General features: G+C 50.9%; 6 protein-coding genes across 7 annotated transcripts; 3 read left to right on the plus strand and 3 right to left on the minus strand.

Moving 5' to 3' along the window:
* Window positions 1-153: 153 nt before the first annotated feature.
* On the minus strand, window positions 154-933 carry FVEG_01906 (hypothetical protein). 2 transcript variants are annotated; one of them, XM_018888925.1, is made up of 2 exons: window positions 288-933; window positions 154-230 (listed from the first exon to the last, which is right to left on the minus strand). In XM_018888925.1, exon 1 carries the CDS (start codon window positions 621-623, stop codon window positions 405-407), a length of 219 nt encoding a protein of 72 aa, XP_018744966.1. In that variant the 5' UTR covers window positions 624-933; the 3' UTR covers window positions 154-230; window positions 288-404. The 2 variants fall into 2 exon arrangements, with proteins under 2 accessions (XP_018744966.1, XP_018744967.1); XM_018888926.1 differs by having other exon boundaries at window positions 179-222.
* Window positions 934-1,836: 903 nt separating this feature from the next.
* Window positions 1,837-6,341, plus strand: FVEG_14951 (hypothetical protein). The gene is made up of 2 exons (XM_018903989.1): window positions 1,837-3,004; window positions 3,058-6,341. The coding sequence occupies exons 1-2, from the start codon at window positions 2,598-2,600 to the stop codon at window positions 5,858-5,860; spliced, it is 3,210 nt and encodes a 1,069-aa protein (XP_018744965.1). The 5' UTR covers window positions 1,837-2,597; the 3' UTR covers window positions 5,861-6,341.
* Window positions 6,314-8,224, minus strand: FVEG_14950 (hypothetical protein). The gene is made up of 2 exons (XM_018903988.1): window positions 6,777-8,224; window positions 6,314-6,717 (listed from the first exon to the last, which is right to left on the minus strand). The coding sequence occupies exon 1, from the start codon at window positions 7,653-7,655 to the stop codon at window positions 7,344-7,346; it is 312 nt and encodes a 103-aa protein (XP_018744964.1). The 5' UTR covers window positions 7,656-8,224; the 3' UTR covers window positions 6,314-6,717; window positions 6,777-7,343.
* On the plus strand, window positions 8,107-11,804 carry FVEG_01902 (hypothetical protein). The gene has a single exon (XM_018888924.1). It carries the CDS (start codon window positions 8,749-8,751, stop codon window positions 9,841-9,843), a length of 1,095 nt encoding a protein of 364 aa, XP_018744963.1. The 5' UTR covers window positions 8,107-8,748; the 3' UTR covers window positions 9,844-11,804.
* A 290-nt stretch (window positions 11,805-12,094) lies between these two features.
* Window positions 12,095-20,475, plus strand: FVEG_01901 (hypothetical protein). Its single transcript, XM_018888923.1, has 2 exons — window positions 12,095-12,733; window positions 12,863-20,475. Exon 2 carries the CDS (start codon window positions 13,616-13,618, stop codon window positions 19,934-19,936), a length of 6,321 nt encoding a protein of 2,106 aa, XP_018744962.1. The 5' UTR covers window positions 12,095-12,733; window positions 12,863-13,615; the 3' UTR covers window positions 19,937-20,475.
* Window positions 20,378-22,933, minus strand: FVEG_01900 (fused signal recognition particle receptor). The gene is made up of 4 exons (XM_018888922.1): window positions 22,543-22,933; window positions 21,486-22,467; window positions 20,903-21,429; window positions 20,378-20,848 (listed from the first exon to the last, which is right to left on the minus strand). The coding sequence occupies exons 1-4, from the start codon at window positions 22,774-22,776 to the stop codon at window positions 20,603-20,605; spliced, it is 1,989 nt and encodes a 662-aa protein (XP_018744961.1). The 5' UTR covers window positions 22,777-22,933; the 3' UTR covers window positions 20,378-20,602.
* Between the last annotated feature and the right edge of the window lie 94 nt (window positions 22,934-23,027).

Here is a 23,027-nt window from a genome sequence, read left to right on the forward strand (position 1 = left end):
TGCCAGAAACTACCAGTATACGTTGACTAGCGCGCTCATCAAGAGGGGAGGCTCAAAGACTATTTGGGTTATGCGTGAGTAATTGGCTGCAAGGCGTACGCGTGGATAAACAACAGAGTTTGGTGAGACTTTAACCGTGACCAAGTTTTGAACTTGAATTTAACAAGTATCAGAATACCTTGATTTGAGTAATATAATACTGCCATTGTATGAATAGAATGCCTGGGTACCTATAGTAAGCGGATGGTGTCGGTCTGGCTTTGGTCTAGTTGGTTTATATGGCTTACCTTGCGGATTTGGAGCTTTCGCTCTCTCCAAAGAAGGTAGTTAGTACTAAAGTTGCCAGCCTACCTAGCCAGCTAACCCTTTAGGTTACCTGAGCTAGCCCGATGTACCATAGGTATCTATGGGTATCGTACGTTGAGTGATGGATCCCATTTGAAACGCTCTGGTAGAGGTGGTAGGTGCTTTGGGTTATGTTGTGCTATGCGGGCTGCTTTCGGTCTTGGTGGAGCATTGCTATTCAACATGATGAGATGACGGCATGGGGAAATCATGATGCAGCCATTTCGTATCGCATCGTATTGTGTTGGGTGTAAGTCATGGAGCGCGTCGGTCTCCATTCTACAACATGCCGACTCCGATGATACAGCATCAGCATCGCATCGTATCCACGAGGAGGGCGCTCGGACGGCTTGCGTGTTTCGTCCTATGCGAGTTCTGGAGCTGACAATGACAATTGCAGCCGAGTCGGGTCGAGTCAAGAATAGGTTATATCCACGGCCCTCGATCTGTAACGCTGCAGCTCAGCCTCTAGTTGGACAACATCATGTCAGCTCTTGGTTGGGTGGCCTCGACCGACATCGAGATTGATTTGAGCAAGACGAGACAAAAGAAACAGGTTCAGAAAAGAGGCTTGAGGTTCCGAGAGAGAGGCCGACAGGGGGTGTGAGTGAATGCTCCCCGCAACTTTGCAAACAGCCCGCCGACCTGGACTGTAATAAGAAAAAGCGGTACTGCCTATTCTATAGTGGACTTTATTGACCAATATGGATGAATGGGATGCTACGGATTCATGTTTGGCAGGATCGTCTGTGAGACGGATAAAACAAAGGAGCTGGCGGAAGTCGTCCAAGATGATGATTTACACAAGCATAATTTCGCGGATCATCATAGTGTGTGAAAATCCAAGACCTGATCGACCTGCCATCCCTAGAGGACACGACATCCATGTTCGCTTCGTTTGTTGCTGAGGTTGCATACATAGTTAATTGTAACTCAATTCTCGTAATCACTCCAGATGGGTGTGGTTGTTGGAAAGGGTACCTAGTGACGGTTCGAAGGCCACCTCATGGCGGAAACTCAATTATCCTACATACTACTTACGTACCTATGTACTAACCTAGGGAGATAACCTCGATGATCGCTGAATAAGACTCGCTAAAATCAGCCTCTAACGCATAAACTGTGAGATGACTTTTTGTTATCTCCAGGCTTCAGAGATGCGTTGAAACCTTGGCGCCTCTGAATCGAGGACATTTTTCCGAAGTCGATTGCCCTCCCAACCAGTTGATTGGCTACTGGGCGGTTGCCGAAACGTGCAATCCAGTCCAATCGTATTAGGATCGGGAGTATCGATGGAGGTGCCTTGGCTAGTGCTACCTAGCTGCCTTAGCTCGTTCCCTTTGGTTCCTTAGCCTACCTAGGTAGCTTGGTGCTTGGTTCCTTGGTGGATGACCTTCTGGTGACCATTTGGTGTGTTCTGCTAAGACTGCTAACCTCCAAGCTCTCTAAGCTCCACTCTCTTCCCGTCATATCATAGCTCCTCTAGCTTACCTTTAGTTTCTGCTCTCCAACATGGGAAACTTCAGAGTTCGTCTAATCCGGGAGTGACATGGACGCGCAGCTCCTCTTTTCTTGCATGTGTCCCCTCAGGATGTTACTCTTTTCATCACATCGCATCAGCACTATTCTCCGCTCTGCCTGCTCCCTTCAAGGCTGTGATCGCTTGTGCTGTGCTTTGCTGCTTGATGCGAGCGTCTCGCCTCGCCTCGTCCGGTCCCTGTCCAGTTTGGTATGGTTTGGTTATGGTCTCACCCCTCCCATGGATCTCATACCTCACCTCAACAACCAGGTTCTCCTTGTCCTTGCCCGGGAGTTCCCCTCATGCGACGCCGACTTTCCAAATCAACTCCGCCAAAAATGTCATGGATCTTTAAACTCGACTCCACCTCGTCCAACCTCCCCTCGCTCACTCTCTCTCTCTCTCGCTCTATCTTATTCTCTTCTATTCTCATATCATCGAGCTTCTTTCTTATTCTCAGTCCTCTTCCTAGATCATAGACTAAGCAATCAACAAACTTTACGAATACATACTCCTCCACCCTGTATATCGCGAAGCTTCGCTTCAATTCCATCCTTCCTCGCGGCTGAATAGAAAGACGGGATAATTCGTGTTTGACGGCATGGAGGCGTTTACGTACCAGTGAACGGTCGTTTCTGCTTGTTGGGGCATCTCACAAGCTCACTTACGAGCAACCAACCTCCTCTCCTCCCGATATCATCTCACGAGCAAGGAGTTGAACCAGTTTAACCCAATGGGCAATGAACTATCCGCCGAATCCCCTCGCGGGCATCGGAAACTATCCAAGCCACCTCACTGCAGCCAGGCATCTGCAGCTGGTCTGCCATACACTGCTACTGCTGTGACACCCCATCGTGAGCACTTCTCCAACTCGTATCTGGTCGGATCGCTGCCGCCTGCTCCCAATAAGGCTTCTACAACGAGAAGAGTGGCGCCTGGGCTCGGTATAGCCGTCCCAGCTGGTGACGCTTCCAGTCCTGTACAATCACCTACATGTAGAGACCCCATGCGCGATTCGAAATCGCGTACGCGGTCTATCCAGTCAGAGCAGTCTCCTATACTGCCAGCTTTCGTCAACAGCTCCAGGACCAGCTCTATTGCTCAGGACAGCAGCTACCGCACACTGGCGCGCGCTGATAGGTTTGTGCAACATGTCTCCATGTCGATAAATAGAGCTAAATGCCTGGAAATAGCATGCCTGTTGCAGTACGGCGTGGCTCTGCAAGCTACGATACGAGAGCTGCTGAGGCCAAGAAGCTTCTCAATGCAAAGGAGAAGCTCCCAAGCGAGCCCATCAACTCCAAGTCCAATAAGCATTCTAATGAGACTAGTCAGGATGTGACGGATGATACCAACAACGCCACCCAATCTGCAGGTTCGTCCATTAGCAGAACAAATTCAGACGTCTCTTTTTACATGCCAATGCGCCGCCGCTCAGTCGCTCAAACTCCCGGCATAGCAACCAGAGCTCATCATTCCAACCCCCCAGTCTCGGCCAAGTCAAGTTTCCGCAAGAGTCTTCCAGCTACGCCCTCTCAGTCCAGGCACAATTCGATAGAATCTGGCATAGCAAGACGCATGTCAATGCCGACAACAATCCCTTCCCAGGCGCAATCCACGGTCCGAGCCGTAACGCCGGTCGAAGCTGACTATAAACAGCTAGGTGGTATGAAGTTTGGATCCCTACGCATCACAAACGGGGCCCCTGGAACTTCTCCAATGCCTGAGGATGACGTCAAACAGCAAGGGGCTTCTGAGTCGGCACTAGCAATCCCTCGTGCGGAATACTTTCATGAGCAAGCCAATAACCCACTCAGACTGATGAATCAGGGCTCGACCATGACAGAGACCAATGAGTTAATGACGGGTGAGAAGACACCTACTTCTCGAGTCGCGAGCTGTGTTACCGAGTGCTCGAGCGATGCGGAAAAATCTAGAACAGGCGATTGCGGAATGTCTGGGAACGGGAATGCTGTCTCATTTCCGGTTGCTGAGGTTCTGGACGTAAGGGAAGACCCAAATGCAAAGCCCGACCCCAAGAAAATGCAACTTGGACTCGAAAACAAAATGCTTAAAGGGTTGTCAAGATCTGATAGTGGCTTCATTCCAAGTCCTTCATCGGAGAAAACCCAACGCTCTGCGTCTCGAGTCGACAGTGGTTACAGTTCCAATGTCTCTCTCCGATCATTGCCCAGCCTAAGATCCGGTGTCACGGACAAGAACACCATGGCCTCCGAAAAGCTTGACGTGGACATGTCCGGGATGTGTTCGCCTTCGGATTCGAATTCGACCCGAACTTCTTCTTTAGTACCTTCTCAGACACGTAACCGACTGCCTATCCACCTCGAGGTCCCGTTGTCATCGACAGATGATGATACCTCTTCGACTTGTCCAACGAGTCCCTCGAGCCCTGCTAGTCGTCCGTTCTCGCCATTTAGTCGTGGTAGCCGCATGCGCCTCTCTTCGTTGAAATCAAACAAGAGTTTCGAACCACGGGTGTCGAACACTACGACAGCGCCGATCGTCTTTCCCACAGGAGACTTTCAGGAACAGCGACCTCCGCCAGCCGCAGACGTCAGTCGTGGTGGCAGTAAGATATACAGGTTCCTGAATGGCTCTCGCAAGAAGGGATCCCTAAAGAAAAAAGTGACTACAATCGAACAGGATGTCACTGCCGATCCTTTAGGACTAAAGACAGGCTCCATACCTAAACCCAACCGACCTGCGCTTCGAAAGGAGCCGAGCAAGGACACTCTGCATACTATCATGAGTGTTGGGAGCCAGGATGCGATCAGTGGTACAAGACGCGGGGAGGACGTAGCGCGAGGGGTCAAAAAGACCGTTGGCAAGAAGATATCTCGACGTCAATCGTGGCGCCAATCCATTGCTCATTTATTTGGTTCACGAAGCGCAGACGCCAGCCCTGCCTTGAGTCCCATACCTGAGCCTGAGCCCACACCAAGGCGCCCATCAACTGCTATGGAGCTTACTTCTCGTTCTTTCAATGCGGCTCCCGGCCCTCGAGCTGTGAGCTCATGGTCATCTCGCCCAGCACCAAGAAAGGCTTCCAGTAGCTCTGGTAGCTTAGCTCCAGAGACCCGGAAGATGGTTAATCAGTCAAGCATACAGGAAAGCCGCGACAAGCCAGAGCTAGCCCATCTTCGCACGAATGTTTCCGCACCTAACTTGTCAGCGAAACGTCGATCATCCCTGAGTTCATCTGCGCTTGAGATGGATCAGACGCTGCGAACAAAGACCTCACCGCCTGTGAGTATGCAGAATCGAGGCAGTAAGCCTCCCAAAGCAAAGTCACAGGCACAAAACCGAGCCATGACACCTTCTTTTCCCATTCACTCCCGTCCGAGCGCTAGTCGTCGACTCTCGTTACCCCAAGATTATGGTCGAATTACACCACACAGCCGTCAGATCTCGCATGGCCGTACCGAGTCACGCAGCTCCAGTCGAGGCATGGCCATGAGTCCTACCGTGGGGTTAAGCTCCCAGCAAGTCAATGCTGTTCAACACTCGAGAGTTTTGTCATACTCCAGTAATGGTACGCAACAGAGTGGTCCTGCTGCCCAACAAGTCAAGCATCACCGGCGAGTATCAGCACCTGCGCAGCCGTACCAAATCGCCAACATGCCGCGTTCTCGGAGCAGCACTACACTTATACAGATACAGCAGCAACAGATGCTACAGCAACACCAACAACGACGGCCTCGAACATCTGTCCAATCATTGGCTCCAATGGATATGCACAGCCTCAATCAGCAACTGCAGCAGAACTACATGATGCAGAATCAAGCGCTTGTCTATGGTGCACCGAACATGGTTCAACAATACCCAAACATCTACGTTACAAGCCCAGTCCCAAATCATCATGTGCACGGTAGGCAGGGTTCCCAGGGAGGGATATACGTCCAAGATCCCCCTTTTCGGGTCCTTCACAGCTATAACTCCCCAGCATATCGAAACGTTCCTATATGGAGCCAGTAGCTCAGAGCCTCAACAGCTGGCTCGCCTACTTCTTTGATTTCATCGAGATACCATATATGATGAAAATGGTTTACAATTTCATTGATTCTTTTACTGCTTGGCGTTCTCGGGTAAAGGCAGCCTTTCCTTGGAGTACTGGAATTGGCCCACAGCGTCCACACGCATTCCTTCGTTCATTCATTTAATCAGTCACACACTGTCTTTCATTCTAAGAAATTGCATGTACATTTTTATGATCATGTGGAAAGTGTTATCAGACTTGACAGCTACACCTTCCAGGGCTGGAGCTTGTGTTGATCTTGGTAGTTTGTTGTTGAAAAGCATGATCTCTCTAGGCGATGTATGATTCAATATGTTAGCCTTACTATCTCACAGCGCATCGTTAACCCGTACAGGGCGAGGTTTCGATGGCAATGCAATTTTCATAGTGCAATACTATTTAATTAATGACTTGGTGTCTCTGCTTCTCCGTTGAGACCACTTGACTATCCTGTGTATGGCTTAGTCCGAATAACCTCATGACAGACGGTAGACTGAGCTGGTTCACTCTTCCTACGCGTGCCCATCTAGTACTTGCTTAGCCCTGCTTCTTGTGGGTATGACCTGGAAGGCTATGGCTAGGAGATAGGGGTCGAAGAAAAGGATTAGTTGGGCTGATATTAAGCATCCCCATGATTCCCGACACAGCCTCACACAGATCGACAAAAGGATCCAGCTAGAGTGACGTAACATTCAACGACACGTTACTGCCCGACTCTCGATATGAAACAAATCAACAGATGAGACCACGAGAAAGGATCTGAGTGGTGGATGAGACTTCGTTTATAGGAAGCGAGGTTGGCGATACAGTATTTGCACTGGTCTGACTATCAACAAAGCGTGACTACATAGCAAAAAATCCTTCACACCATCATACATAAGCAAGGAGGAACTTGATGACAGGGCACACCTCCACACGGAACCAAGTAGGGCCACAGGGGCAGAGGCCTTAGGAACACTACCACGATTCTCAGACAGTTGTCGTTTTAGTACGTGGGGGGGGGAGATGGAGGTCTAGCATGATGCTGTAAATTGAGAAGAAGAGATAACCTTGACAACATGTCGTAGAAGGTGGGTTTCTCATGGCTATAAGATCATCTGGGAAGCAATAGCATGACGACAATGGAGACGGATAAAAAGCCCAAGAGCGAAAGAATAGGTAGATATCTTCCTCCAGGTATGATTGGCGATCCGGGAAGACGGGGAGTTTTTGGCATGGCGTTCCGGGGGGATCAGGTTCTTTGGTGGGTCGATGCTATTTTTGAATGGGAACGTATCTTTTTAGGGGACATCCCATGCATCCATGCGTGATGCCCGTTTCCCCATCGGACGACGCCAGCCTCCCATTTATTGCTCCGTCTTTGATCCCCCAGACAATGATAGAGTGGATAATCACTTGATGGAGACAATATTGCAATTTCGTTGACAAGACCCTGAAGATGAGCTATGTCATAGTAATGGGCCAGGACCTGGAGGGAGCCGTTTGTTGATGGCGTTTACATACTCTGTACGGATAGGCGTTTACTGACATGTGTTTGTCTCCATATGAGCAGTTGAGTGCAGAAGGGTGATGACGACGACTCCTAGAGGGTCGGTTGACAGGGGTGGGAGACCCATTCGAGATGGATGATATAGCCAGTTGATTTGAAAGCTGTGAAGAGTACAGAGTACCGTTGAGTAGATTAAGGTGAGCCAAAAAAGGGTTTATGAAGGAACCAATTCGAAGTGGAGGAGTCGGGAATGTCTCATTCATCATACCAGTATGGTCGGTAAATACATGCCCAACTCGCGTCTCCCTGCCGGGAACAACAGCGCACCTGCATACCGGTATAAAAACAATTCTTATGTATCATTCAGGGGACCATGCAGAAACAGAAACAATAGATCGCCCCAAAAACTGGCATAGACAGGCTCGTAGTCGAATCGGTTAGTGACATCTACTGAGACGAAACGCTGGCTCTATTATGTGGCTTTCTGACTGAAGTTCCATATCGGCACGGGCAACCTTAAAAAAAAATCGCAAGTCCTCCACTGGTAAACCTAACCCAGCTTCGAGCATGGTCTAGACACGTCCGGATCAATGTGGCCGCGACCAACGGGCTGTCTGTTTCGGTTAGGTACCTAGGTGAGGTGGTCTTAGGCGGCTCTTTAGGTGAGCTTTTGGCGCATGTCACCCAAACGCAGCCGACCTTGACAGTGGCCTGCCCAGTCTGCTAGGGCAAGCACAGCCTCCATCCAGTACCACCGGATCCATGCAGGCAAATACGAGAAGACCTCACAGTCTCTGACCTATCTTTCCATCCATTCCATTCCATCCTTCCTTCAAGTTACCCATATTTTTTCTTTGTCTGCCTGCCCTTGTCCCTTTATAAGTCTCACCTCCCGTCAGTGCCGTCACACAACCTTTACTCTCGTGACTCCATCCACCTCCGTATTACTCACTCTCGCTTTTCTGTCTTTGTTATTTCCTCTATCGTTTAATTTAACATCGTATCCCAGCTCAGCCTTGGCTCGTCGATCTCACTCTCGCTCACGCAACTCATTTGGCATTAAACGATTCTATCTACTGCAGATACAGAAAAAGTCTTGTTATTCTTCGTCTCACACCTATTCGTTCAGAGTCACAAACGACGATTTGACACAACTCTTGATCACACATATCCGCATTCCTCACTTGGCTGTGTATCGCTCTGGAAGTTCGCGTCAGCGACCAGTTTAAAGCGCCATTACGTCTTCGTTCCCCTTAGTAGTTGCGAGCCAGGACGACAACCTCGACATATCTCAGCTGGCATATCCTGCTTACCCAATCAACCTTTCTTTTCGCGAAACACTCAACATACTCGGTCGCCATGTACATGACACGCCTTGTGAAGCTGCTAATGGTAGCTCTCGCCGTTGTCTGCGTCGCTCAGGCATCATGGATTGATCTCAACAAGATTCACTTGCGGGAGCGTCGACTCGTCCGCAGAGCGAGCCCAAGCCAGTCTGACGACTCCCAACCAAGCGCAACTGCACCTAACAGCAACCCTTCAGCTACTCAAGCAGACCCAGCATCCGATCCTGCTCCTACTGATGCAGCTGACCCTACCTCGGACGACTCTGCCAAAACCGACGCTGAGGCTACTCAGGCTACTAATGACCAAACGAAACCATCTGCCACTGATGCTGAGCCTACCAACAACGATTCCGCGAAGACAACCGCTGCTGAGGCCTCTCCCACAAACGCTTCTCCCACCAGCAAGCCTGCCGAAAAGTCTAGTGCTGCTGACACCAAGCCCTCCGAGACAGCCGCTGCCACACAATCTGAGGCTACCGACAACGTCGAGTCATCGGCTTCTGCCACTGACGCCAAAACCGCTGCTCAGTCCACAGCCAACTCCCCAGCAGCCACCAGCACCTCCAGCAACAATCAGAACAATGACGACACCAGTAGCACCGCCAGCGAGAACAACGATGAGGCTTCCAGCACTGCGGCCGAGAAGAACACACGAACTACCGCTAGGCCTGTGACCTCTACGCATATCGCCGTCGTCACAAGGACAAACAGCGATGGCAATCTTGAGACCATGACCACTACCAGTGTGTCTACGTCAACACCTGGTCTGAGCGACGGTGATGACGACGGAAGCTCTTCAGGCATGTCGGCCAAGACCCGCAACACAGTCATTGGAGTTGTTGTTGGTATTGGTGGTGCAATTGTCGTTGGTGCACTCGGCCTCGTCGCCTGGCGAATTTGGGGACGCAAGAAGCACCAAGAAGAAGCCGATGGTCTCATGGACTTCAACGAGAACAATAGCCGTCCTAGCAGCAACGGCCCTTACCACAGCGTTGAGAAGACTGAGTACGGCAGTGTCGGGAGCTCAGGGCCTCAACGCAGCCCATTCCAATCCACGCTGGACACTTATCACCAACCAACGCCCGTGAACGCCTCGTCCAACTTTTAACGACATAGTCTCATAATCTCTTTGCATCATTGATAAAAGCATTCTCTTTTCCTTTATTTTCCACATATTCCACATCGAGGTCATAGGCGTTTCGGGCACGAATATTTTTTTTCGCAGGGGGGTCATATAGAAAGTGCTGTACGAATTTGATAACGAAAGTCACGGCTGCAATCGTCTGAAGCAGCATATATCCCGGGGTCCCAGAACTTTGCGGTATTTGGGGCGCATCATTTACAGTATGCATGATCTAGTACACGGTTCCAGTTTTTGAGTTGTCTGGGCTTGATCATACTGCATATAACATATTCTTCTTCCCTCCCGCAGCCACGCCAATCATCTGCTACTTGATAGGATTGTTGTATGGAGAGACTCAATTAATAATATCTCAAGCCTGGCTTGTATAATGCGTTCTTGAAGTCGAGCATGAGTGAGGTAGATCTTTATGAGTGTACATGAGGCAATGTTCCTGCAAATATGCGATGAGGTTGACAATTGTTGATTCGACAGTGCCTTTATTGTCTCTAAGGTTGATACTAAAGGTTTTCTCCTGCGATGAAGGCTATGTCGTATGATACACACTGTAGTGAGGGCTTTGCTCTCCCATATTGCTCGATCTGACGTCGTAGACTTCGTGGGGATTGCCTTGAGTAACCGATAGTGGTACAAAGCATCAGACTTCACATTATGAGCAACGAAAATACCACTTGCTTTCAGTAGTCGAGGGCCGTCCGAATATATCACACATTTTTTTCACGCTACACATCTAAGTTCGTTGCTTGTGTGGCATTATATTACCAATCACGGTTTAACGGCCACTAAGTTCCCGTATAAAGGTGGAACAGTGAACCACTTGGTTGACCGTCTCCTGCTCATGCACCGTAAATGTATCCTGGACTCGGATCTTTTGTTTGCGGTACATGCATTACTAAGGAAATCAGGTAAGTCTGTAGAGTGAGCAAAGTGAATGGGCTCAGAGCTACTTTCAATTTGATGGACCATAGGTAACCACGCATTCCATGGTGCCAAACAGGACGTTGGATTTGATATAGGGTAAACGCACCAAATTTAGGCTGCACCAGGCTCAGCCCAGCATAGAAGTCCTTGTAGGCCTGAAGCGGAAAAGCCGACAGCCCGGGTTCCTGACCTGGCATTCCAAAGGTTAACGACGGTGGAGGCCCAAGCTAGCTCAAGGTACGGGCGGGTGCGGCCCCGACCTTTTTAGGGGTCCTAGTGGAGAGGTCAGAAAAAAAGAAAGGGGCAAAAATTGACTTTCGATTCCTGAGATCTCAGTACGAGAAAGGAAGGGTCTGGAGTTAGATGGATATGGTTATTAAACCTCTCATTCCGTTGGTATATCACGATGATTTGTATGTATACGAGTTAGGGTTGGCTTGGTAGGTACGGAGTAGTATGATGAGTTGTTAAACCTGAACCCGACCTAAACTCCGGGGAAATGATTGACCTGGACTGATTCAATCCGAACCCACTTGTCAATCGACTTATCCCAAGATGGATGGGATTGAGCAGGCATGTTCATCCTCGAACCATGGAAGAAGAAATGGAAGAACATCGGAACCCTGGTTCAACAGTCATGTCGTCAAGTCGTGTACCGACGCAGGCGTTGACGGCCAGTAATGCAACACCTGCTGCTCCAATTCGACGGCAATAAATCAGGAGCAAATGAAGAGAAGCCTTAGTGACAACGAAGCAACCGATCGCCAGTGCTTGACCAGTTGTCGTGCTCTAGAATGCTGAAGACGGGTCGTGTTGAAACTGCTAGTCAGGTACCTAGGAAAACGATGAATGATACACCATCAAAGCGCAATTCGCAATGCAGACAAAGGTATTCCTTACCAACCTATCGTCTGTCGAGTTCTTCGCTTCGAAATTCTTCCAAGATGCCAGGGGTCCTTGGCGAAATTACATACGTCGTGGCCAGTGCGGGTACCGACTAGAGCGGGTCTCATTACAGAATAGCTCCCCTTTGAAGATGTTCCCTTTGGACGAGGCTACAGCGATTTTCCCAAGTGGCCAACTGTTCAGTGTCTGAATTGGATGATTTGCTGTCAATCCTTGTGCTCTACAGCGTCACCAAGAACTTAGAAGGAAAAGCTGGGCCAGCACACACGCCCAAACTTGGAAGTGGCCGCCGACCAGCACAGGTGCGAGAAAAAAAAAACCACTGACACCAGAGGCAGGTGCATGTGCAGGTACAGACAGACCGTACTTGACCCTCTCTCGACTCTACCTACCTTAGTCCGAGTTAGCATGGAGTTTTGAGCTGCCTTGGCCACTCATTATCAAACAAAGCTCTCGAGGGCTCATCTAATCTCATATCGCGCCCCTCGAATGAGAGACATCTTCAATTTGCTGTACTGTTCCTCTCTCACGCAACTTCTCCATCTTGTCCTTTTCCTCCTTCTTCCCGTTAATGCTGGCCGCCCAACTTTGCAACTGACAACATTCTCAAAACCCCGATGTGTCCGGCCGGCATCATCATTTTCTCATCTTTGGTGTCTTCTGGTCACTCTTTTCTTCTCATGAAGCTCTTTTCTTAGGTTCTCGATAGACACTTTTTTTCTATTACTGTATTTCGCGCGACACCCCTGGAAGCCAGTTTCCACACCCCGGAAATTTCCCACCTAAATAGCTCTCGAGGCAAACCGTCATTCCGTCCGCCCCCTTAAAGTTGGACAACGCGTCGCGTAGTATTCAAATATTTCTCGACCGTTAGGAATACCGGCCACGATTACGGTTTCGCAAACCTGTGTCCCCTCCCTCAGGCCTTCGAGATCAGCTTTTCAACTGAGCGACCGACCTTGAGAGAAAGGACTGGCTCTATTTGAGACTCAGCTGCAGACATATTCTTAGTCTGCACTGATCTCCCTGGGTGAGTAAACCGAAACACATTTTCCTTATTTTGGTCTTGGACATGTATGAGCTGGCAGAACACACATTCATCTCCAAGCGCCACTGCATAGCTCACAGTTGCTGACCGGGTCCGCCACCAAACAAACAGGCCGCTGTAAAGACGTCTTCTACAACGTTGTCGGCTGCTCCTCCTGGTGCATCCGCACAGGACGGTCACGGAGCTTCATACTCTCGATCCCGCCCTGCCTCACCGGCTTCTCCTACACTTTCCAATACGTCAACTGTTGACGGCGAAGAGGAGATCGAGTCTTCGCCAGTTCTTCCTCCGCTTCAAGCTCCTCGACTCCCGGAAAGAGCTTTACAATTTTTGAGGACACCACCTCCCGACGAAACCCAATTTGGTACTGCCAGCTGGGGCTCTCCCTATCCCCAGTCAGATCGCAACCTTCGTCGTCAGAGCTCTGGAAGTGAAGCCTCGGACGATTCTCCAATTCATCACTTGGACATTGAGACGCCTTTCCTACGCCCGATTCCTGATCTGCTACGTTCACAGTCCGACCCTCGAGGCTCTTCGCTCAGTGCTGCCGCCGCCGTCCTCGCGAATCGTGCTCGACGGCAGACTCGTGGTCTTACTGAGGATTGGATACGTACACACACCACTGACGACCCAAACGAAGAGAGTCGACACTGGTTTAGTGACGGAAGTGAGAGCGAGCACTCTTCGGTGAGCGGCTCTGAACCTGGCTGGTTGGAAGAGGGCGAAGCGCGCACTCCCCGACCCGTCCAGAGAACAAGGGATCTGTCTCGAGAAGGATCTGGACACCATCCGCGGGCCAGATCTAGCATCGAGACTCTCCGACCAGGAGATTCTCTCAGTCCCAAAACGGGACAGAACAGCAGTATGGCGACCTCCGAAGCCGCGCCAGTAACGCACGATGCGGCGAGCGACAGGTCTCAGGCCGCCTCCACCCCGGATGTACCTGTCGCAGAAAGTCCAAAGAAGCGTGTCCCCAGTGCTACCGCCAATGGGGAGCCAGCGCTGCCTGCAACACCGATGAAGGGCACTCAAAAACCTCTCCCCAAAGAACCAGCACCAACGCCTCGACTAAAGAAGAAGGTACCATGGAGAGGCAAGAATATCATGGTTCTCATACCACGAGACACTGAGCGAGGCCAACCTGGCCAAGCACCCATGCCCTTACGTCAAGATGAGATAGAGAGGATGTTTTCATCATGGGAAGAGCTTGGATATGACATTTCAGGCTTTGACTTGGAAGTCGAGGGCTATCAAGTCGAAGGCACAGCGGATTCTCAAACCCGAGATTCCTGGCCAGATTTCGATGAGGTCGTTAGAGAGAGGGAAGAGCGCAGCTTCAAGGTTACTCTTCCTGATTTGAATGCTTGGAAAGACTATATGAATGAGCTTCAGGAAGCGAAACTGCGCGCTCTTGGTGTATCTTTTGGAGATGACGAGCCCGAGCAACCTTCTGTTTCTCCTGGAGCAACAGACCTGAGCCGACAACCCTCCGCTCAGTATCCCCCTCTTCCATTTTCTCCTCCTCTACCTACCTCATCGGCCTCAAGTAACCATGGTATGCCTGGATTCCAACCCGGCCATTTCGTACGGCCCTCGACGCACAGCCCGGGTCTTTCCCATGGTGCCTCACCACTTTCTTTCGGTGGTATGCCCGGTAAATTCAACCCGCGGCAATCCATTTCGTTCCCTGCCAACAGCTCGCCCTTTGGCTTCCAACAACAATCTCCATCGGGTTGGCCAGGGCTTAACCGCCATGATTCACCTTCTCTCATGGGCATGATGTCTCCTCAGTCCCCCTTCGGAGCAGAGAGCCCTGCTGCCATGAACCTGCACCAGCGTCACCAGTCTCTACAATATCCCATGCTGCCTCATCAGCAATTCTCATATATGCAACCTGCTCGAAACTCACCTCGCCTGCAAGAGGTCCGTGAAGACGAGGAAGAACCTGCAAGCAAGAGCCCATCAAGGACGCCCGAACCTCCTCAGCAACAGAACACGGATACCCTCCAGGCTGAGATTGATGATGCGGAGTACCACTTGGAAGAGCAGCTTCGCAACGAACTGGAGCACGAGGACTACAACCCCCAACCCCAAAACGAGCAGCCTGCTACCCTCCCAGATCCGTTTGTCCCGGCTCATGGTCCTCAAGCATCTGGTCAATTCCCTGTTCAGGAGCGATTCGCCAGTGAACAATCTAAACCCCTGGTTCTGCATCATCCTCGACCTCACAGCCGCGGCCACTCTCTATCACAGGGTTACTTCCGTGATCACAACGAGAACAGCGTCACTGCCGATGAGAGCAATCTCACCAAGTTCAGCAGTCTGAATGAAATCCCAGAGTCCCACAAACCTGATGATGCTTATGAGATTGAGACCAATCCCAGCAATCTGGGCACACCGGTCCAAGAATTTGATTTCCCTGGATTCGGTCACCAGAAGAGCTTCTCAACAGCTAGCAACCCATGGAACGATACCGGCTCAGTTGATAGCGGGAATAAGATGGATCGACGCTCCAGCCATGCCAGTAAACCCTCGCTGTCCAAGCTTAATGTGCAAGCACCTGAGTTCAAGTTCAACCCCACGAGTTCTTTCACTCCTGGTCAGTTTGACTTTGGCAGCAAGAGCAATACCTTCCAACCTGGTGCTAGTAGCTTTGAACCGGCGGCCAGTACATTCCAGCCTGGCACAGGAAGTTTCCAACCCGGCGTAACTAGCTTTCAACCTGGCGCGGGTGCTTTCAGACCTGGTGCTAGTAGCTTCCAACCAACTGCCAGCACCTTCCAGCCTACGGCGAGCACCTTTGAACCTGGCAAATTCCAGGGTGCCAGTTTTGAGGCCCCTGGATTTCAGCCCTCAATGTTCCAAGCGAACACTCACATTTCTGATACGAACATGTTCACGTCACCTCCTGCGAAACAGCCTACACATGTTACACCAGCTAGAATCAACGTCAATGCGCCGGCTTTCTCTCCTGGTGAAAGTTCCTTTAGCTTTTCAACATCAGGCCCCAAATTCAACGTTGCTGCGCCTACGTTCACCCCTCACTCTAATTCCTTCACAAGTCCAACCAGCCAGGGCCATGGCAGCATCTTTGGAAGTATTGACCTTTCTTCAAGTGACATGCAATCGAACAAGAAGTCGAAAGCTATTCCCATCAGGAGACCGTCAAGTCAATCATCTGCTAAACTCGATGAAGCTGAGGTGCAGTATGATACTGACGGCCGACCTCTGGCTGATGAGAACAGAGTTAAGCGAGCACGTAGCTCTGCGCCTGGCGGTGATGATGTGCCAATGTTCGCTGAACAACCTACCCAGACCGATGGGTCAGCCGAAGAAACGCAGGAAGCCACACAAGATGACCATGTTCTCCCTGCTGACACGTCAATGTCTTCTATCGTCACCTCGGACCAGATCGACACCAAGGCCACTACAGCCGCTCCGTCTGCGGCGCCTTCAGTTACTTCCACCAACGAGAATAATAACTGGAAGCCATTCGAGTTTGATTCCAACCAGGATATTCAGAACTTTAACGATGCTCGGCCATTCGGTGAAGACAACTTCGAGCATGAGCACAAGAAGACTCTTTCTGCCGCTGCCGAACCCTTCCAGCCTGGTGCGAATTCTTATGGAGAAACCACCCAGACTGAAAATGAAGAAGAATCGGAGGCCTCTCCTGTGGCCAGCCCTATGCCAGCCCGGGCTCCCTCTGGGCTTAGCACTTCTCGTCTCAACAACAGCCAGCCTCCACCGAGAACTGTTTCTAAGGGACTTGGTGCTTCACGCTTTGCTGGTCCTCCTAAGCCTGCCAAGGGTCTCGCTGCGTCCCGATTCGCTGGCAGCCCGACTCCCGGCGAGAAGCCTCTTCCTCCCCCACCGGTTGAAGACGATGTCGTTGAATCAGTGGAGGAAGAGCCTAAGCCTGAGCTGTCTGCTACTATAACGCATCCCGCTGGTCGTGGCGTCAATGAGCCTACATTTGAGGAGATTGACGCTGTTATGGATCAATTCTTTGATGATCCTACGATCGGTGTCAACAAGACTGTCGAAAATTCACAATGGCAGCAATCTAGCCCAGTTCACACTCTTGCGTCTATGGCTACCTCTTCTCCCTACAAATTGGAACCTGCTGCCGATCAGTATAACCGTGATGAAGCCAGCTTAACGCCTCGGGAATACCACCCGCTTTCCGACGCTTCTGCTCAGCCAGTACCAAGCACTGAGCTAGAGGACCCATTCCTGGATCCTCCTGGAACATTCATCACTGCCGATGGTGCTGATGCTGTTGACGGCGAGAGCCTGCCCGCTAGTGACTGGGAAGCCGCCTTTAGCGAAGACGAGCATGACAAACTGGAGAGCCGAGCACAGTTCTTCGATGGACGTGTCAATGAAGTTGTTGGAAATCTATTGGCATCGCGCCTTGAGCCCTTGGAGAAGACACTATTCTCCATCCAGCAAGTATTAGCGACCCGAGCTCGACGTACACCTTCTTCCCGACGCGACATGCGTAGCGTCTCTGCTGAGCTCCAGCAGAGTGATGCCGATGACGAAGATGAAGAACCCGTTGTTCGCCGTTCGATGAGTCCTCGACGGGACAGACGTCTGGACCAGATTCGGATTGCTGTTATGGAGGGTCTTCAAGCTCAGCAACGCAGTAAGCTTGAGGCCTCGCCTGCCCCCGTTTCTGCACCAGCCAGTTCCGAAGCACCGGCCACTGCTATCCTTGAGGCCCTCGAAGCACTAAAGCAGGAGGTCACAAACAACGCAAACCGCGATAATGGTCTAAAGAAGATGATCCAAGAAGCCATCGAGACACGCATACCTGCTGCCCCCAAGTCCGAGGAAGTAGAGAACGCTAAACTCACTGAGTTTCAGGACAAGATTACCGATCTTGAGCAGCGTCTGTATTTTGAGCAGACCAAGGTTGAGAACGAGGTCTCTGAACGTCGGGCGGCCGAGGACTTGGCGTCTGAACTCATGCGCAAGCTTCAAACTGCCGAGACCCGTATTGAGGTCGAGATCATCAACCGCAGCGTTTTCGATCAGCGCGTAGCCGACTTGGAGGAGAGACTTAGGGGAGCTGAAGAACTTAGCGAGGAATCAGTCGTTGCTCGCCGTGCTGCTGAGGATAAACTGACTGAAGCACGTGTTCAGCGTGAAATTGCGGGCGAAGAGGTGGTCCGTCTGCGCGAGCTGGTCGAGCAAAGAGATCATAAGCTGCGTTCACTCGAACAGGCAAATAGCAAGACTGCTATGCGCATTGCCCTCCTGGAGGCTGCCCAGAACAACGCCACACAGGCTCAGCACGAGGCTGTTGCCAGATGCAAGGGCATGGAAGTTGAGCTCAAGGATGTTCGACAAGACAACCACCACTGGCGTGCAGAGGCCGAGCGATATGACGAGTCTGCTCGACAGAAGGGCGCCGAGCTAATCCGTGCTCTCGAAGACAACCAGCATATGCAGAAATCATTGACTACTCTTACGATGCAACTTGAGGAGAATGAACGTGTTCGGGAAATGTGGCGCGGCAAGTTTGTTTCTCTTCAAGAAGATATGGGACGGGCGGCCCGGGAGATCGCAGAAGAGAACGCCCGCCGGATCAAGAAGGATCAGGCTATGCTTGCTAGACAGGAGGTCTTGGATGCTCGTCTGCAGGCTGAGGCTAAGACCCGAGAGCGCTTGGAGATCGAGATGGAGCGTCTGCAGTCTAACGAGCGAGCTGGTATGCGTGCAACCAACGAGTGTGCTCGTCTTGAAGGCATTATCGGCGAGCTGAAGACAGAGAACCACAAACTCGAGCAGAAGGCTATGCGTTACCAGCGCGAGTTCGAAGAAGCTCGCGAGTCTGGTTTGAGTGAAGTTAAGCGGACCCGCATGGCGTTACAGACCGAGATTGACGCCGCTAATAACCAAGTTAACTACATCCGCGAGGAGCTCGAGGAGCATAATTCTAAGCTTCGCGCTGAGCTTGATAACGTCAGACTAGAAGTGGATACAGCCAAGGCTCAGAATGAGATGCTTCTCGAGGAAGCTGAGAACAGCAAGACTGCTGAAATCGAAGAGCTTACCCGAAAGCATCAGAACGAAATCGAGGATCTCCAGACACGATACGAGCGCCGGGTTCACAACGCTCAGGAAGATGCTCACAAAGCCGAACAACACCTTCTGGAGCGACTTAGCCTGTCTACCTCCAAGACCGAGCATCTTCAGGATCGCATCTTGCACCTTGAAGATAAGCTGGAGATTGCCAAGCAGGCTGCTACTGCTGCGGCTCAAGCAGCCAAATCCGCCGGAGCTGACGTAAATGTCCCTGTTGCCCAGCCTAGACAGGCATCACGGGATCTTGAACCTCCTGAGAGAATCTCTCCCCAGGCTCTTCGTGAATCTATCATGGTTCTCCAGGAGCAACTCCAGGCGCGCGAGCAACGCATTGAGGAGCTTGAACACTCCTTATCCAAGATGGACCCTGACGCCTCCACGAAGATTACCAAACGCGATGATGAGATTACTTGGTTGCGCGAGCTTCTCGCGGTCAGGCATGAGAACCTGCAGGACATTATTGCCGCCCTGCAGAGTGATCGATTCGATCGTGACGCAGTGAAGGATGCGGCGATTAGGCTCAAGGCCAACCTCCAAATGGAGGAACAGGAACGAGAGAGAGCCATGAACGGTGGTTCTGCCATCAACCTACCAAACATCGCTCAGACGATTCAGAACGCTACGCCGCGTGTGGCACAAACTATCGGCCCTCTCGCGGCCGCTTGGGGCAACTGGCGAAAGGGGAACCGCAGTCAACCATCCCTCAGTAGCCTGTCTGGTGTCCTCAGCTCGCCAGCTCCTCGAAGAAACGCCACGCCATCGCGTAGCAACTCGACCTCCCAGAATAACTCGCTGGGTGGCCTCATGACACCTCCTGCTTCTAGCCTTCGTCAAACACCTCCAGAAGACAACAGACCCCAGCCTACCGCTTTTGCCAGTACAGGGCGCCGATTCCCATCACAAAGCTATGGTTCTGCAAGAGCACGGGGGGCTTCAAACACATCACATCGAGCAGAGCCGACTGTTGTGACGCCACCGCCTAGGGAGTCGGAAGATGAGCCCATGACTCCCACAATGATGCGAACTAGTGGCTACGATTCGGATGCTCAACCTGGAGACTTTGACGATAACGATTTCTTTGAAGACTGAACGGATTCGAAGACGTATCGGCTTCAGCAGAGGATACTCTGTCATGATTATTTATATTAATTATTTCCTTTGTCAAAATCATCAACTACGGCCGATGCATACATATGCGGCGCACATTATTACACTAGTTTCACCAAGACTGCGAACCTAGAAAGATACCCCCTTTTGGATTGATGTTTATGCTACACAGATTGGGATTATTTTGTTCTTTATTTTCATGGAGTCTTTCCTTTGTCTCGCATTGTTCAACTTCATGATGAAGCTCGTGTTCTGGAGGAGGACTGGTTAATGAAGAAGGCGACCAAACCTATACAAGAAAAAGGACTAAAAAACAACGGCTGAAAAATGATAGTGGACCAACAAGTTTTGTTATTTTAGTTATTCTACTCCCTGTCGTTTGCATAGCGATGTGGTGGACGTCAGTTTGGCGCGGTACATCATCGAAGACGATTGCTCGTTGTACATAATCATAATCTACTCTCAAATGAATTGTTAAAACATATGCAACTTATTGGCACTGCTGTTAGGAAGATGGCGGCACCCTTTTTTTGAACCAGGCTATTGCTGTCTAGTGGGAATCCTTCTCTTGTTAACATTATGTGACATATAACTATTGGAATCAACAAACAACTCCCACGATTTCCAAGACGACTATTATTTTCTTTTTCAATGGTTACTGAGAAGCTTCTCTACCGCCCAATTTACCGAGAAATTCCGCAGGTCTGAATAGTGCTGGCCAACACCAACAAAAAGCACAGGGACGTTTGTTGCGTGAACAAGACTAACAAGAGTGCCGACCATGTCACCAACAGTGTCACACTTGGAGATGATAAAGCCATCAAGTGTGCGAACAGCACCAAAAGCAGCGTTGAAGTTGCGTGCTTGAGCGACTGAGTCGGTACCTACAAGAGCCTGGGATCGAAATTAGTTAATGCAGAAATGGGCTTCAAAGAACTGATGACATACCTCGCCAACCATGAGGATCTTGTCAGGTTGAGCAAACTTAGCAAATTTCTCAAGAGAAGACATAAGACGTTGATCGTTATGTCTTCTACCTGCTGTGTCAATGAGAACGACGTCGTAGCCCTCTTGCGTAGCATGGGTCACGGCATCCTTCGCAACCGTAGCAGCATCCTTGCCATAGCCTTTCTGGTAGAGCTCAACGCGACCACCTTCACGAGCCGTCAACTCCTTGAGGTTACGGACGTGAACAGCCAGTTGCTCAACAGCGCCGGAGCGGAAAGTGTCACCAGCGGCGATCAGAACCTTGTACTTATTCTGGAGGAGGAAGAAGCAAATCTTAGAGAGGTTGGTGGACTTTCCTACGCCGTTGACGCCCACAATTGACATGACATAGGGACGAGGCTTGCGGAGAGATGTCACCGGAGGAGCCGTGATAGCGTCTATTTCGCGAAGAAGGTCGAGGGATGATGTCGGGGTAAGCATCTTTGTGAGCGAGGCCTCCATGGCGGTTTGGATTCTGGCATTAATACCTGCGAAACTGGTCAGAATGAAGTCAACAGGACATGATAACGGTCAGTGAACGTACTCTCGAAACTGCCAGTTTTGACACCAAGCAATTCCTTCTCGACACCTTCGCATAGTCGGACAGCAGCCTCCCGTGCCACGTTCTTCTGAAGTAGGTGCTCCTCCATACCCTTCATAGCTTTGTCGAGATCTTCTTTGGTCAACGTCTTGCCTCCAACAACGTTGCGAAAGAGACCGCTAATAGCGCTGACGCCCGACCCCAAGAGGCCAGATCTGGTTTGTGTCTTTGCTCCCGCTGCCTTCTCTGCTTCTGAAGCTAAGATCTCATGCACCTCGTCACCAAGATCCTTGAGTACAAACTTGCCCTTCGATGTTGAGCCCCACGTGCTGGAGTCAATCTCGTCCACAGCAGTTGATCGCCCCATTGCCTCAACCTCAGAGTCACTGGTAGCATGCGCCTTTGCGGAATAGTCCAGCTGGACATCGTCTTCCTCATCGGCGAAGCCATCGGCGTCCCATTTGCGCCCCTTCTTGGCGACTGCCTTCTTCTTTCGCGGCGCTTCGTCGCCGGAAGACACCGGAGCTGAGGTCTGGTTCTTCGCTTTGCGGGCTCGACGAGAAATCTTTGCGATAGGACCACCCTTTGCGACAAGGAGATGGTTGTTCGGTGTTCCAGGTCGTGATCCGTTCGGCGTCAAAGCGGGGGTTGACTCGTCGGCTGAAAGGGCATCCTGAGGCCCATTGAGGTGGCGCCCTCGGTATGTTAGACCTGGCGCAACGGGAGGGTTGTCGCCAGTGTTTGCTGAGATGATTTCTTCTTCTAACGGGACTGCGCCAGCCGTGATGGTAGTGGAGGGGACCTTAGTACTAGTCTGGTCGAGCTCCTCGAGTTGTACGTCGAAGTATTCGTCGAAGGCGTGGCATTCAACGAGGGTAGTATGCGGCTTGGTCAATTGTTCACCGTAGAGGTTGACGAATATAGTCTTGATATTATCAACGAGCTTGTCAACCCATGAGAGGTGGAGGAGGGATCTGTAGACGGCCTAAAGAGGGAGTGGAGACGTCAGCGCCGAGGATCGGGGGAGAGGCCATCATGACAAGTAAGGTTCAGGACTCACAACGAAGATAACGCCCAATTCCTTAACCAGAGTCCATTTGAGAGTATGCTGATCGCTCTTGTAGGGAGTGTTGGTAGCTGCGGACCTTGAGTCGCTGAGGGCAATAGCACCACTCTTCTCCTCGATGAAAGTGTCTGCGATGAAGTTGTTGATGATGGAAGGGTTTATGGGAGTATAAGTGCGAGACCAAACGACCACGCCCGAAGTGGTTAATATTTCGAAGGAATCTAACATTTTGCGAGTATCTCTCTTGAACGTTGGACAAGAGGAATGATGATGATGCTGGTGGGGGAATTGAGGTGCAAGTCCAACGTGGAGGCGAATATTCGTTAGTAAATGTGGCTACTGTAGAGCAGAGTGGGAGCCCAGAACTTGGTAATGGGCAAGTCTAGGTACCTAGTTAAAGATAAGATAAAACCGCTGCACATCAAAAGTAAAGGACAGGGACTCATCCCGGACACGCCGTTTGGGTCTAGGCCTTCCTT

Source organism: Fusarium verticillioides, chromosome 6, assembly GCF_000149555.1.
Source record: "Fusarium verticillioides 7600 chromosome 6, whole genome shotgun sequence".
Classification (NCBI taxonomy): Eukaryota; Fungi; Ascomycota; class Sordariomycetes; order Hypocreales; family Nectriaceae; genus Fusarium; species Fusarium verticillioides.